This window comes from Mesocricetus auratus, unplaced genomic scaffold, assembly GCF_017639785.1.
Source record: "Mesocricetus auratus isolate SY011 unplaced genomic scaffold, BCM_Maur_2.0 Super-Scaffold_4256, whole genome shotgun sequence".
NCBI classification, from domain to species: Eukaryota; Metazoa; Chordata; class Mammalia; order Rodentia; family Cricetidae; genus Mesocricetus; species Mesocricetus auratus.
In genome coordinates, this window is record NW_024429182.1 from 52,946,840 (window position 1) to 52,962,486 (window position 15,647).

At 51.3% G+C, this 15,647-nt stretch overlaps 1 protein-coding gene across 1 annotated transcript; it reads right to left on the bottom strand.

The window, feature by feature from the left end:
- Positions 1-9,813: 9,813 nt before the first annotated feature.
- Cd248 (CD248 molecule) lies at positions 9,814-12,343 on the bottom strand. The gene has a single exon (XM_005064025.4). The coding sequence runs from the start codon at positions 12,310-12,312 to the stop codon at positions 10,024-10,026; it is 2,289 nt and encodes a 762-aa protein (XP_005064082.1). The 5' UTR covers positions 12,313-12,343; the 3' UTR covers positions 9,814-10,023.
- Positions 12,344-15,647: the final 3,304 nt, after the last annotated feature.

Genomic DNA, 15,647 nt, shown 5'->3' on the forward strand with positions numbered 1-15,647 from the left:
GATTTCACATGTGCATTCCTGGGTGATGGATCCAAGGCCACTACTGCTAGCCCACTGGGCTACACTGAGTCAGGTGCAATGGTGGGTTCAGGGAGGAGACCTAGAGGTAGCTTCTAACATTCAGATAGACAGAGTAGGAACCTTCCTGCCTCACTCAAGGCCTCTGAGACTCAGCTTTGAGATGCCCTGAGTAGCTGGCTGCACTTAACCCCAATATTGGAACCTGATTACATCTTATGAATTGTCTGCCCAGGTGGCAATTGCAAATCTGCTGGCCATGCAGAGGACTAAAGGAGTGATGTCTGGTTCTCACTGTGGGGAGAAAGCTGTGGCTTGTGACCCAGATACAGCTCCTTTTGTGGCTGCTGACCAGTCTGGGGCAAGGGATGCTGAACAGGTTGGGGGACACAAAGCTGGAACCAGGGCAAGCCAGATCGGGATCTAAAGAAAGAGAATTAAGAACAAAGGGAGGGCCTCCACACAGGAAAGGTCTGGGCAAAGCGCCAGCATTGTATGTGCGGTTGTTCGGAATATCTCCTGTGCAGGAGTGCTGGGCTGGGGGAGAAGCATGAGTACAGTCAACTCCCCAGCACCCAGCACTGAGTGGCATGGGGGAAGTGGAAGCAATGCCATGACTCTAGACCAAACACCAGAGTTTGTCTAAACTGGGGCAAACCGGAGCCATGGCGAGTGGCTGAGACGGGAAAAGGCAAGACTTTACATGAAGACACCTAGCCAAATCCTGCTATGTGGAATGAGAGTGTATCTCAGTGGGTGGAGTGCTTGCCTTGCATGCAGGAGGCTCTGGGTTCCAGCCCCCAAACTGAATAGCAAGTGTGATGGTGTGGACCTATCATTCCAGTCTTCAGAAGGAAAAGGCAGGATTGGAAGTTCAAGGTCATCCTCAATTACATATGGAGTTCAAGGTCAATCTGGGATGCCAGAGACTTCATAAAATAGAAATACTCTATATAAACAAAGCGCTGAAGTAGAAAACCTTACAGTATCTAAATCATCAAGAAGGCTTCCCTGGGGAGGCATTTGTCCTCTATCATTCTCCTGTGATACCAGAACTACCAACTGCCCATTGGTTCTTCTTGCTTCCTCAGTAGCATAAGTCCAACTACACTTCAGTTGGCAGTGACCCCAGCCAAAGACACGTCTACCTCCATCGCATATGCGTAATTCTAAGACATAAACAGAAGGAGTGAGAAGAGATTTCCAATGATGTCTTTTAAAACAGAAATGATACTGGAAGAAGCATTCTCTTTTTTTTCTTTATCCTGCACTCACATTGGCATGCATATGTGAGAGCTGAAACTCTAGCTGTTATCTTGGATCTGGAAGTAACCTTGAAAATTGCAGCCATATGCAGAGAATAGTAAGATCAAGTAAAAGATCCTGGGTTTCTATTGGCACAACAGGGTTCCCAATCACTCCTGGTTCCCTACTTCCAGGAGTAAAATGTTAGTTTATTTAAGTTGCTATTTTCCCCTTATCTCTATTACCAACAGACTTTATTAATTACCTGGTTTTAAAAAACAGTGATCCTTGCCATCTTTTCTAGATGCTGTGGATCAGAAATTCAGTCAAGGCAAAATGAAGACTCACTATCTCTGCTTACTACATAGAGGGATTCCTCTGGAAGACTCAGAAGCCAGGCTGGGTTGTTCTGAGGCTCCTTCATGCACAGGCTCCTTCTGACATAGGGGTCAAGGGACCAGTTAGAATTGTTGGTTAGACCAGCCACTCATGGCCTCCTGTGTGTCCTGCTGCACAAATAAGTATCCTGCTGCGTGGAAACTACATTATCATCACCATCCAGTGAAAGTACACTTCTAATGCTATAAATCACTCAGTCTGTGATATTCAGTTATAGCAACATAATACAAGTTAGTTCAGCTGGGTGTAATGACACTAGGGAAGCAGAGGCAGGCAGATCTCTGAGTTTGAGGTCAGCCTGGTCTACTGCCAGGGCTACACAGAGAAATCCTGTCTCAACAAACAAGCAAATAAATACACAAAACAAGATTGTTTCTATTTCACCAGCAAAACTGGAAAAGCAATGGTAGGGTTCCCTGTAAGCCCTGGCAGTTTTTTTTGCGATTCTCTCAGAAGCATAGTATGATGGACATGCAAACCCACATTTTCACCATGGACATTTGTTTGGAGTTGCAGGTGCCAGTGTGCAGGTGTCTTGGGCAATCCAGGGATAACCCTTAAACGCTTGAGACTCGGCATTGGCAAAGCAGGCTGTCTCAGCCCACATGACTCAAGTACTCCAACATAGGCCTCATCACCTCTCAGCACTGCTCCACTGTAAAGCAAACTTCAGCATGTGTTAGGGGAACAACAGCACTGCCATGTTACTTCCCCAGAATGGCTCCCTATGTTCCTACCTCAAAAACGACACCACCTAGGTGGATAAGTCCCCACCTCAGAAGTCAGGGCTGGAATGGTGACTCAGTGGTTAAGAGCACTTACCAAGTTTAACTCTCAGCACTCATGGCCAGTGAGTGGCTCATAACACCTATAGCTCCAGTTTCTGGGGATATGACCCTCCTCTTTTGGCCTCCACTCTTACTGCATTCATGTGAACCAACCTATACACATATGCACACGCATGTAATATACACATAATTAAAATATTTTAAAATGTTGGGCAATGGTGGTACATGTCTTTAATCCAGAGGCAAGCAGATCACTGAGTTTGAGGCCAACCTAGCCTACAGAGTGAGTTCCAGGACTACAGGGAGTAACCCTGTCTCAAAAACAAACAAACAAAAAACTCAGAAGTCAGCCGGGCGTTGGTGGCGCACGCCTTTGATCCCAGCACTCGGGAGGCAGAGGCAGGAGGATCTCTGTGAGTTTGAGACCAGCCTGGTCTACAAGAGCTAGTTCCAGGACAGCCTCCAAAGCCACAGAGAAACCCTGTCTCAAAAAAACAAAAAGCTCAGAAGTCTTCAGCCTTTTCTTCCCCTTCACATTCAGTCCATCCCTGGGTCCTGCTCAAATATGCATGCACATCCTCTCAGCTCTGTCCTTTCTGCTTCCCGGTTCCAACACTGCTTACACTCACACTGCTGTGCTGCCTAGTTTTATGTCGTTTTGGAAATCTCAATTGAGAAAATGGCCCCACCAGATATCTGTACTGCCTTTTCTTGCACTGCCTTTTCTTGCTTAATGATTGATGCGAGAGGGGCCTGGCTCGATGTGGGTGGGGCCACCCCGGCGATGGTCCTGGGTGCTGTAAGAAAGCAGCTGAGAAAGCCATGGGGAGCAAGCCAGTGAGCAGCACCCCCCATGGCCTCCACTTCAAGCCAGTGAGCAGCACCCTCCATGGCCTCCACTTCAGTTCCCAACTCCAGGCTCCTGCCCTGACTTCCTTTAGTGATGGAGTGTGACCTGAGAGTTGTAAACTGAAATAAACCCTTTCCTCCTCACCCGGCGATGGTGGTGCATACCTTTAATCCCAGCACTCGGGAGGCAGAGGCAGGTGGATCTCTGAGTTTGAGGCCAGCCTGGTCTGCAGAGCGAGTTCCAGGACAGCCTCCAAAACAATACAGAGAAACCCTGTCTGGAAAAACGAAAACAAAAAACCCTTTCCTTCCTCCTCGACCTGTTTTGGTCAAGACATTTTTATCACAGCAATATAAGCTAGGACACCCTGGCAGTGCCCCAAGTGGTCTTACTTTATGGATTATTTTATTTATTTATTTATTCGTTTGTGTTTTTTTTTTTTTTTTGTTAGAGACAGGGTTTCTCTGTATTCTTTTGGAGGCTGTCCTGGAACTCGATCTGTAGACCAGGCTGCTCTCAAACTCACAGAGATCGGCCTGCTTCTGCCTCCCGAGTGCTGGGATTAAAGGTGTACGCCACCAACGCCCGGGTACTTTATGGATTCTTGCTGCTCTCTTCTCGGGCCACTTTTGTGTCCTAATCCCTAGTGGAGTCTGGTGCATGACAGGATTTCAAGGAAAACTGAAGATATGAGTGGCCAGGTTATGGCTATAATGACTATTGTAGCAGGCCCCCACTTTTAGACAAGCAAGCAAACTCAGAGCAATAAAAAGACTTGACTTAGGTCCCCAGCCATTAAATATAGAAGCTGGAACCTACCCCAACCTGTAAGACGTAGAGAACCAACTCCTAGGTCTAACTCTGAAAATCTCCATGAACTGCAGCCCCCTCATACCACAGCATGTTCAGACACACTGTCCAGATCCATGTTCACAGGAAATGCTTTTTTCCCAGCATCCCCTCCCAACCCAAGCCATAGGTGATTAGCTCTTACTGAGAGAAGTCAATCCCAGTAACATCAGCCAGAGTCTTCCATATGCAATCTCATCCCTAAAGCCTTTGCAGCTAGGGAGATGTTTGGTAACATGCTTACCTGGGAAGCGTGAGGACCCGAGTTCAATCCCCAGTCCCCATGTCAAAGCCAGGCAGTGCTTGCTTATGATGCTAGTGCTGGGGAGACAGAGCTTTGGAGGATCCCTGAGGCCCCTTGAACAGCCACCCCAAGCCCCAGTGAGAGGCCCTGTCTCCAAAGGTAAGGAAGACAGTCCCTGAGGAAAGAGGAAGGACACCCACGTTGTCAACATCCGCCCAGTGTTGACTTCTGACCTCTGCACATATACCTGCTGTGTCAGCAATCTGTCCTGTTGCTGTGACAAAATATCCCAACAAAAGCAACTCAAGGAGGGAAGGTTTGTTTTGACTCACAGTTTCAAGGTACAGTTCGTCATGGCAGCAGGAAAGAGGAGAGAGATGACTGCTGCCCTGAGGAAAGGGGCCCCAGTCCATGGAATGCTGTCATTATATTCAGGGTCGGTCTTCCCATCTTAATAACCTAGCCTAGAAGATTCCTCTGAGACACTCAAAGGATGGCTTCCACAGTGATTCTAAGTCCCATCGAGTTTACGGTTAAGATAAACCATCATTCCCGGGCACACACAACACACACACCTCTCAGGAACTTAAAACAACCAGTCTCTCTAATTTAGAGGCATGGCCAGACTCAGCTGCAGGCATCTGGCTCAGCAAGATGGCTCAACAGAGGCACTTACTTCAAAGCCTGATGACCTGACCTGAATCTCCCACAAGTTATCCTCTGGCCTCCATGCTTTGTTTTTTGTTTTTTGTTTTTTTTATATGCTGCTCACACCCTCACATACACAACAACTAAATAAATAAATGTGAAAAATTCTATTAAAGATCACACAATCTTGGATCTGCCTTCTGTTTCTACTTTAGTCCCTAACTCAAGCAAAACCTTCAGCTATCATATCTGTTAGGTGGTAATAAGAATGACATCTAAAGCCTGGTGGCGGCCTGGCGATGGTGGCGAACGCCTTTGATCCCAGCACTTGGGAGGCAGAGGCAGGTGGATCTCTGTTCTACAGAGTGAGTTCCAGGACAGCCTCCAAAGCCACAGAGAAACCCTGTCTCGAAAGAAAAGAAAAGAAAAAAGCCTGGTGGTGGTGGCGACTCATGCCTTTAATCCCAGCACTCAGGAGGTAGAGGCAGATGTCTCTGAGTTTGGTCTGCAAAGTGAGTTCCAGAACAGCCAGGGTTACTGTCTTGGGGAAAAAAAAAAGAATGGATCTAAATCATGGATTTCCTATAGCGTTCAATTGAATCGATATGTCTTGGACTAGGACTAGGCAGAAAATTCCCTGCTATTCTACGTAAGGCACTGCAGTTGGAGCCTTACCCGAAAACACTTGCAGTCTCTGGGCATGCAGTTGTCTCCTGTGTGTGTGTGTGTGTGTGTGTGTGTGTGTGTGTGTGTGTGTGTGTGTGTGTGCTGTGAGACTGGTGAACACTTGAACTTCACCACTAACTAAAGCATGCTGGGAAAAGATGCCTGTAGAAGCTGTCTAGGTGACGATGGTTCCTCCAGCGCTCGCAATGGGCCCTAGTGATGCTTGAAACTGTTTTTAATGGTACCCTGCGAACTTCTGCTCTCTAAAATAGCTCTTGTGAAGGAGTTGGTGGAAAGTATTTTTAGGTCATGTTTAGGCTGAGAGAAGTCTGTCCTGAGATTCTGGCTGGTGTCAACACTTCCCTAAAAACTACCACCTTCAGCTTCTAAACAGGGCTTTGGAGCCAAAACCACACCCTAGAGACAGCAAAAACCCAAACTTCAGAGTACTTGCTGGGGTGATCAGAGCCGAGTTTCAAGGATTCTGGGCTTCCAGGTGAGAAGGTGTGCTTTCACCTCTGATAACAGGATTATGTGAGGGACAATTAGAGTCCCACCAGTCATTTAAAGATTTGTCAGGGCCACTTGATTAAGGTGACTTGACTGCTAAAGTGAAGCGCCTTTGGGTACAGAAGCCAAGATTAAGGAAGAATATTTGTCGTGTGGGGCAGGGCAATCGGCAGATATTTAAGCAGCACAAACAAGTAATTATTGAAAAATTAGTATACTTTTGAGAACCTCCGGGTGGCTTGCAAGTCCGCGGTGCCAAAGGCAGGTGGCGCTAAATGGCCAGTCATTAGCACAATCCTGTCCTACTGTATGTAGTAGAGGAGAAAGGGCTACAGGGATCGGACAGGAGCACTCTCAGTAGAGATAAGAGAATTGGAGCGCGCGCGCGCGCGTGTGTCTGTGTGCGTTTATGTGTGTGTGTGCGTGCGCGCACAGCCCGCACCGAATGTATTTTGCATCGGGGAGGCGGGGAGGCGGGGTCTAGATGTGGGAGGTGCTAGCTACAAGGGTGGGGCGGAACATGAGAGAAGACCAGGTAGGGTTTCTTTCCCTGAGTGGGAGGTACTTCAGGAGAGTCTAAAGAGAAGGCTTTTATTATTATTATTTTATTTCTATATTTAATTTTGGTTTTTCGAGATAGGGTTTCTCTGTGTAATAGCCCTGGCTATTCTGGAACTCGCTTTTTAGATCAAGCTCACCTGGAACTCACAGATATCCTCCTGCCTCTACCTCCTGAGTGTTGGGATTAAAGGTGTGCTCCACCAATGCCCGACTGTCCAGAGGGCATATGGTTTTATTTTTTTAACTCTTTACCTTTATTTATTTATTTGTTTTGTTTTGTTTTGTTTTTCCAGACAGGGTTTCTCTGTGGCTTTGGAGGCTGTCCTGGAACTAGCTCTTTTAGACCAGGCTGGTCTCGAACTCACAGAGATCTGCCTGCCTCTGCCTCCCAAGTGATGGGATCAAAGGCGTGCGCCACCACCGCCCGGCTTCCTTTATTCTCTCTCTCTCTCTCTCTCTCTCTCTCTCTCTCTCTCTCTCTCTCTCTCTCTTTAAAGATTTATTTATTTATTTATTACATATACAGTGTTCTGCCTACATGCCAGAAGAGGGCACCATATTAAATTGTAGATGGTTGTGAGCCACCATGTGGTTGCTGGGAATTGAACTCAGGATCTCTGGAAGAGCAGTCAGTGCTCTTAACCTCTGAGCAATCTCTCCAGCCCCCCCCCTTTATTCTCTTTTTATGTATGTTATTTTATGTACATTGGTGTTTTTGCCATGGGTTTCAGGTCCCCTGAAACTAGAATTACTGACAGTTGTGAGCCACCATGTGGGTGCTGGGAACTGAACTCAGGACCTCTGGAAGAACAGCCAGTGCTCTTAACCCTAAAGCCATCTCTCCAGCCCTCGGAATATGCTTTAAATTGTGTGTGTGTGTGTGTGTGTGTGTGTGTGTGTGTTGTATTGGCGAAAGGGGTCCATGGTCGTCACAGGAAAACTTGCTGGAGTCTGTTCTTTCCTTCCACCACGTGGGTTCCAGGGATGGAACTCAGGCCGTCAGGACTGACAGCAGGAGTCTTTATCCGTTGAGCCATCTTGCGGCCTTTACAGGGCTTCTTTGGGTGGACCCGAATTAAAAGTATTATTAAGAGGCTTGACTTGTGGGAGTCTTCACAGGGCTGGGCAGAGGAGGGGCTCTGTTATCTAGAGGTAGTTCTTCAGCGGGCGTGAGCTCAGTGAGGGGGCGGAGTCTGCAGAGTTCGAGGGCAACTCCATTCCCTGAACGGCGGGGTTTGCTTGTTTCCCCTACGGCCAGTTTGTATCTCGGCGGGATTTCCTGGAGAGTCTCAGACTCTGTGAAGAGATGGAGCACATAACTGCGTGAGAATGTGCAAACTCTGGGCGGAGTTCATACCTCGGGGAAGACAGGATTTATAAACTCCTCTTATCTATGCTTCTGCCCAGATGAGGGGACGCGGCTTGTGGCTTTTGGGTGGGGCCCTGAAGCAGCTGATAGCGCAGAGAGGCGGGTTATAGGCATCCTTGAGCTGGCAAGGGGCGAGGCTATTGCTTTGGTGGGCGGGGCCTCAGGAGAGTTTTAGCCCCCTCCAAGGGGTGCGGCTCGTAGGGCCTCCAAGGGGCGGGGCTGATAGCCAAAGCATCCTCCGCCTGGGTGAAGTGAAGCCCAGCCTGGGAGTTAATGGGTGGAGCCTGAGACTCAGCTTAGGTCCTAGGCGGAGCCTGGGTCTGCGCGCAGGCGGGGGCTCTGCCCTGGGAGGCCGTCTGTTTAGGCCCGCACGCAGCTCCGCATCTGGTGCTCATTACCAGATGACAAAGAGCCGGCTCTGGGCCCCCTTCCCTACACCCATCCTCCCGCGGACTGCGGCGCACTTAACTCTTTCTTTCCCTCAGGGTGCTGCCTACCCTCTGCCAGGGGTCATGGGAAGGGAGCCTTAGGCTTCTGTCCCAGCAGACGATGTTATTCCACAAGTGGTACCTGCATCCTCTCAGACCCAGGCTTTCTGGAATACCAGGCGACCTCCCTCCACCCCATCCATCAACCCCCCGCCCCTCGACTGCGTCTCTGAGGTTAAAGCTGGGAAGGATCTGGCAGGGACGTCTGGTTTGAGTTAGGGGAACGTGAGAGTGGCTACCCGGGCGATGCGTTCCCTCCGCCCCCTCCGCTAACCCCCACTCCCAGTTGGTCCCCAGCTCCGCACCCGTTCTCCTGGCCTCCTGAAGTACAGTCCTTGGGCATAGGGGTTTCGGGTAGAGAAAAGGCGCTGGGCCACCCCTCCTCACCTGCCTGCGGTGGGGGTGAGACTTTGCCCAGTCCTAATTAGAGGCCCCAGAGAGGGCTGAGCTGAAAAATTATAGAGGTGATGGAACCGGCGCCTCCCTCTCCCAGGTCCCGTCCCTTCCCCCCAAGGACAATCAGCTGAGAATGAGGGGGAGGTTATCCCACACTTAGTAATCTTTGACCAGCCAGTTGCTCCGTTCTTGGAACAGCAGCCCTGAAGATCCTGGGCCTTCGCTCAAGCTAGGGTCTTCTGGGTTCTCGCCCAGCAGCAGGGTGGAGAGTAAAGTGTGTCCTCTAATGGGAAGGTCTTGTTTCTCCATCCAGCCTCCTGGGCACCTATTCCTACCTCTCCCCTATTACCTCCTATGAAGGGGAGTACCTACAACTGTAGGGTGGTAGCATCCTTGGATGGCCCTGATTCCCCCACTCAGACTTTCAGGCAGCCTATGACATTGGAAAGAATGTTTAGAAGAAAGTTCAGAAATGCCAACCACTGGAGACTCCTCTCTCCCCTGAATCTCCAGCCCCATCCTAGCTGTGACTCCCAAAGCCGGTTGGACTCCAGTTCATCAGAGGCCCTTGTCTCAAGACCTTCCCCTGCTTTTCATTGCATTTCAATAGAAAGACGAACAAATATGGACTTTCTTCCCTGCCAAACCTCCAGAACTGAAAGTATACCTCCTCTTAAAGAATCCTTACCTTACCTAGACAAATGGAAGGGAGCTCTATTTCCCTTCCCACAAGTCCTCCCAGACCTTTCCCTCAAGCATCAGAGGGTGTCAGGAGCTTTGGGTGAAGTTGGCACCCCATTTATTGGAGAAGATCCCAGCACCCGCCCCTTGAGGTCCTGGAGGCCTTGTGTGTCCTTTGCCATGAATGCTGGGCCCAGGGAACAGAACCCCTTCTGTTCAGCTGGGTAGCCCCCATAAGTCCCTGGTGCAGTCTCATCCATGTGTCCAAAGCAAGTCCCTTCCTCCTACCCCACAAGGGGTATCTGTACCCGTCACACACTGGTTCTGCAGGTCTGTACCCCTGTAAGGCTGCCCCTGGGGGGCATGGGTTCTGTTGGGCTCTTGTTCCCAGCTTGTGTGACCCAGCGATAGCAGTCAGTGATGCGCTTGTTGGGGGCATGGGGGCCACAGCGGGTGCAGTACACGATGCCCAGTGCAAGCAGGACCACCAAGAAAACACATGTTGGTACCAGGAGTGCCACCAGCAACCATCGGTCATCCCTCTGGCTTTCGCCTGCCAGACCCGCCTCTGCCAGGGCCGTTGGAGCTGCTGTAGGGGCCACTGAGGGTAGCCATGGCACCAATTTGGGACTGGGAACTCCTTCCCTTGGGACTAGAGGGGCTCTGGAATAGGGACGTGTAGGGCTGATAGTTGAGGTCTGATTAATAGGGCCCTGAGGGGGAAGGGGAGAAGGGGAAGCTGGAGGATGGGGGGCAGCAGGCACAGGGACTTCTTGGGCTGAGGACCTGCTGGGCAGAGAGGGCTGGACGGCTGAGACAGAAAGCTGGGGAGCCTGGGTTCTGATGCCTGGAACATCTGTGGCCAGGGGGCGTTGTCTGGCTTTGGAAGTGGTATCCCCAGGGTCAAGGTTAGGTGGGATTGGAGGCAAATTAATGATAGTGTGGGTGTCTGGAGACATAGGGGGCTGGCGGGGAGGGAATACTTGAGGATACTCGGTTGAGCTAGTGGGGGGCTGGTAAACAGGAGGCTGTGCTGGGTGAGTGGCTGAAATAATCCCAGGCTTGTAGCGAAAAGGCAGGTCTGGATAATTGGCCTTGATTTGGGGGGTCTGGTGCTCAGGGAGCACAGCTGAAGGTGTGGCAGGGGCCATGGCAGGTGGATGGACAGGACTCAGGGGTGGGTGTGTGGCTGAAATAACAGAGGTCTTGTGGGCAGAAGGTAGTGTGGGTTTCATGGCAGAGATCACCATGGGCCGAGTGGCAGAGACCACTGAGGAGTGGTAGGGGCCCCTGGGGGCACTGAGTGGGGGTGGCCAGGTAGGCTCCAGGTACAATCTCTGAGGCTCTCCATCCTGTGGGAAATTGGGCCTATAGGCCAGACCAAAGTCAGGCGGTCGTGTGGGTGCCATCCATAGGACTCGCTGCTCCTCTGTCCAGGTGCCATCAAAGACCTCCCAGGCCTCCTCTTCATCCTCCCCTTCTTCTCCATCATCCAGCAAGTCATCTCTAAGGTCCTGGGAAGCCTGGGCACCCATGGCTCCTGCAGGGCTACAACTGATGCCATCTGCCTCAAGCTCATGACCTTCACTGCAATAGCACTCAAAGCCACCAACATAGTTGACACACATCTGCTGGCACACTCCAGCAATCTGGCACTCATCCGTGTCCACGCAGCGGTGTGGCTCATCCTCAGCTGGCCTGAAGCCCAGGCGACAGTGGCAGCTGTAGCCTTGTGGCCCACCAGGCTCACACTGCTGCTCACAGGGGGCCTGGGCACAGGGGTCTTCACAACTGTGTCCGTCTGCTGCTAGACGGAAGCCTTCACTGCAGCGGCAGGACACACCACCATCCACCTCTTCCACACACTCATGTTCGCAGCCCCCATTGTCAGGACCACAGCCTGTCCCTGGGCACAGTGGGCCACCGTGGGACCAGCCAACGCCACCTGAAGGTTGTTTCACGCACAGCAGAGAGGCTCCCCTGCCAGCCTGGCATTGCACGGCTGCCACGGAGCCAAAGGGCAGCCACTCGAACTCGCTGGAAACGAGATGGAAGGGCGTGGTGTAGACAGCTGGGCCGGCTTGGCCCACCTCAACCGGCAAGGCAGGGCAGGCACCCTCAAAACCAAACTGGCAGAGGTAGCCATCGACAGCCAGTGTACACGAGCCTTCAAGCCAGCGATGCTCTCCACTGGTCTCAAGCGCTGCACAGCGCTGGGCCGGACAGGGTCCTTCCGTAGCCGGCTGGGCCCAGTTGGTGAAGGCGGTGTCCTGGTCTCCCGTGGTCCATATGAAGCCCCGCAGTGGGCGCTGCGGCTGACATTGTCGAGCCTGCCGCTGCAGCCCAATCCACAGCAGCCCGTTGGCCGGTCCGACGCCCACCAGGTTGTCCACACGCCTTGCCTCCTCCGGGGTCCGCGGCGTGGCCAGGTTACCCCCCAACTCGCGGCACGCCCGCCAAGCTTCCAAGAAGGTGCGGCGCCGGGGGAAGAGAGCGTAGCAACTGCTCGGACCACAGACGGCTCGGGGCTCGGGTGTCCAGGGGGCCTGGCCCAGTGTGGGCACCGCGGCCGCCCAGGTCAGCAGCAGGCGCAGCAGCATCGCGACGCCCCCCAACTGGCCCGGCTCGGGCCCGCCGCTGTTCTTGACAGAGGGAGGGATCAAGGCCTTCGGCGGGAGGGCCGGGGGCGGGCCCTGCGGACTCACGCCTTGTAAGGAGTGGGCTGGGGCGGCTGCCAGCTCCCCTGCTAGCTCCCCGGGGGCTGTTGGAGCAGGAAGCAGTGGGGTGGGGGGTTCTGGGGTGAGAGGCGAAGGGCAGAGGAGAGGAGGAGGTGCAGTTAACTAACGGGCTACCTCAGGCCTTACAGAGCTGAGAGTCAGGGAAAAACGGAACTGCCTGCCTGAGAGGCATCTCTAGTCAACCCTCTGAAACTTCAGCAGGGTCTGCAGCTAAGGCAGCTAGGGTGAAGTAGTCTTCCTGAGACACTCGTGAAGATCGAATCTGGGTCCACCAGTGTCAGTGTGTGACTGCACTCTCAGCTCAACGACATGCTGGAGCCAGCTCTTTCCCATCACACGTATGTGGTGGGCAGGCTCCTCTTCAACTCCTGGCAAGAGCATCCTCTCTGACACCCTGTCTATCTCAGGCAGCCAAACCCCAGCCTCACACACGCAGTCCTCCTGACATGCTATGCCCTTGGGTGGACAGGCAAGGATGACATGGCAAGCTAAACGGTGGGACCTATGAAGCTCCTCCCATTCCTGCCAGGCCCTACAGAAGAATCAGCTTGATAGCCCCCACGTGGACAACCTCAACCAGACATGTATTTGATGAGCACCTTTGCTCAGCCTATCTCACTCCCAAGTTTTCTGGCTCCAGCAGGATCAGCATTAGGGGTTAGGGAATGGCTCAGTCAGGGGCCCTGGGAACCTGGACTTAGAGGGGGAGGAGGCAGCCCCCAAACAGGAAATGCCTCGCTGGGCTCATGCTGCAGGAGGGCAGGGTGCAAGATTCTGGGATGAGTGGAGGCTGGGCTACAGGCAGGGTGAGCAGGGCCGCTGATGACAGGACCTGTGCAAGGCCGTGTATGGGCATGGGGTACACAATGGGATAGGCATGTGTGACACAGGCATCACGTTGCCCTCCCTCCCTACTCCCAGGGCTTACTGAATATCCTGACTGGGGTCCTCTTTCCATCCTTCTTGGAAGCTTCTGGAGGTTTGTGCACTGGGCCAGGCACCCAGGATGGTCCCTGGGAATCTGTCTGAAAGATTAACTCCTGAATTTTCTATTTACTTTTTATTTACTATTATTATTTTATCATTATTATTAATTTTTTGCTTTTAGAGACAAGGTTTCTCTGTGTAGACTTGGCAGTCCTGGAACTTGCTGTGTAGACCAGGCTGCCCTTGAACACAGAGATCCAGGTCCTATCTCTGCCTTCCAAATGCTGGGATTAAAGGTGTGCACCACTACCACCCAGCTATTTATTATTATTTTTTTTTTGGTTTTTCGAGACAGGGTTTCTCTGTATTGTTTTGGAGGCTGTCCTGGAACTCACTCTGTAGACCAGGCTGGCCTCGAACTCTCAGAGATCCGCCTGCCTCTGCCTCCGGAGTGCTGGGATTAAAGGCGTGCGCCACCAACGCTTATTTATTATTTTTTAAGAGATGGATTTTGCTATGTTGCCAAGGCTGGCACAAAACTCCTGGGTTCTGAGTAGCTGGTACTATAGTCACCCAACACCAGGTAATCCTTTTATGCTCTTGGTTTTTTTTAAAGATTTTATTTTATTTATTACTATGTATACAGTGTTCTGTCTGTATGCCAGTCAGAAAAGGGTACCAGATCTCATTACAGATGGTTGTGAGCCACCATGTGGTTGCTAGGAATTGAACTCAGGACCTCTGGAAGAGCAGTCAGTACTCTTAACCTCTCTCCAGTCCTATGCTCTTGTTTTTTTATTTTGAATTTTATTTTCAGGTTATGAATGTTTTGCTGCATGTATGCATGTGTACCATGTGTAAGCCCAGCACCCTCAGAAATCAGAAGAAGGCATCAAATCCCCTGGAACTGGAGTTACATGTAGTTGTAAACTACCATGTGAGTGCTGGGAACCAAGCCTGGGTTCTGTGCAAGATCAACAAATACTCTTAGCTGCTGAGCCATCTTTCTAACCCCTTGCTTGTAATCTTGAGGCAAGGTCTTATGTAGCCTAGGCTGAGCTGGAACCCACTGCTCTGCCTATCTCCTCATGCCTGGCATTAACACATCATGCTTTATACTTTCAGCAGATTTTTGAATCAGCGGGGTTGGGAGAGTGGTGTGTGAGGCTTAGTGGCAGAGTGATTCCTGGTCCTGGGTTGGATTCTTATCACTTTTTGAGCCATGGATGAGAAAGTGAGAGAGAAGCTTTGTTCTTTGGGACACTGCCCTGGTCCACATGCCATGTGTTTGAGGGTCTCTGAGTCTTCATTGCTACACCTCACCCAGGCCCCATTTGTTTTTGTTTGTTTGTTTGTTGTTAAGACTTGTTCACTCTGTGTAGCTCTGGCTGGCCTGGAACTCACCGAGCTCCATCTGCCTCTGCTGGGATTAAGTATGTAACACCACACAGGCTTGTTTCTCCACCCCTTTGTTTTTTCACTCTCTCTTCCTTCCTTTCCCTTCCGTCTCTTCCCTTTTGTTGGGTTCAGGTCTCATTGTACAGCAGTACCGGGATTACAGGTGTGGGCCACCATGCCTGGCTTCCATTTTTCCCATATACAGTATGGGGATGAATGTGTCCAGGTCTCTCAGTTCAGCAGGACTATTGTATCACAACACTCCCTATTTGCAAATGTGTTTTGTCAACTGCAGAGTACAAGACAAAAGTTCGGTAGTCTTCTGAGCAAATCTAGATGCCAGTAGGAACCAAAGCTGCTTTCACTAACCATCTCATAGTGCCCAAGTTGGACCTGCATTTGCAGCCAGTCTGTGAGAACCACTGTTTATACAACTCTCGCCTTATGCTGGGAAGTCTTATGCTCTAAGCATGCAGGGTTACGCCCCTGCTCAGGAGAGCAAAGCCCATCCTTCCATTGGTGCAGGAGCCAAACCTTGAGCTCATCCTTCACTCCTCTTTCTCCCACACCCCTTGTCCAGGATCTCAGCAAATGCCGTTAACGTCATTTTCAAAGCTGGATCAGGAGTGTGGCTACTTCACAACAACACCTTTTCCGTTCCCATCCACCCAGTCTCTTCTCTTCATCTCATATCTAGAGCCTTGCAATTCTCTCTCCTTCTGTCCCCTTCTCTCTCTCCCTCCCCCTTCCTCCTCCTCCTCTTCTCCCCTCCTTTCTACCCTTCTGGGGATAACCTTTAAAAAACAAGAGGGCTGGAGAACTGGTTCAGTGGCTAGGAGCACTTGTTGCTCTTGCAAAGGACTGGAGCTTGG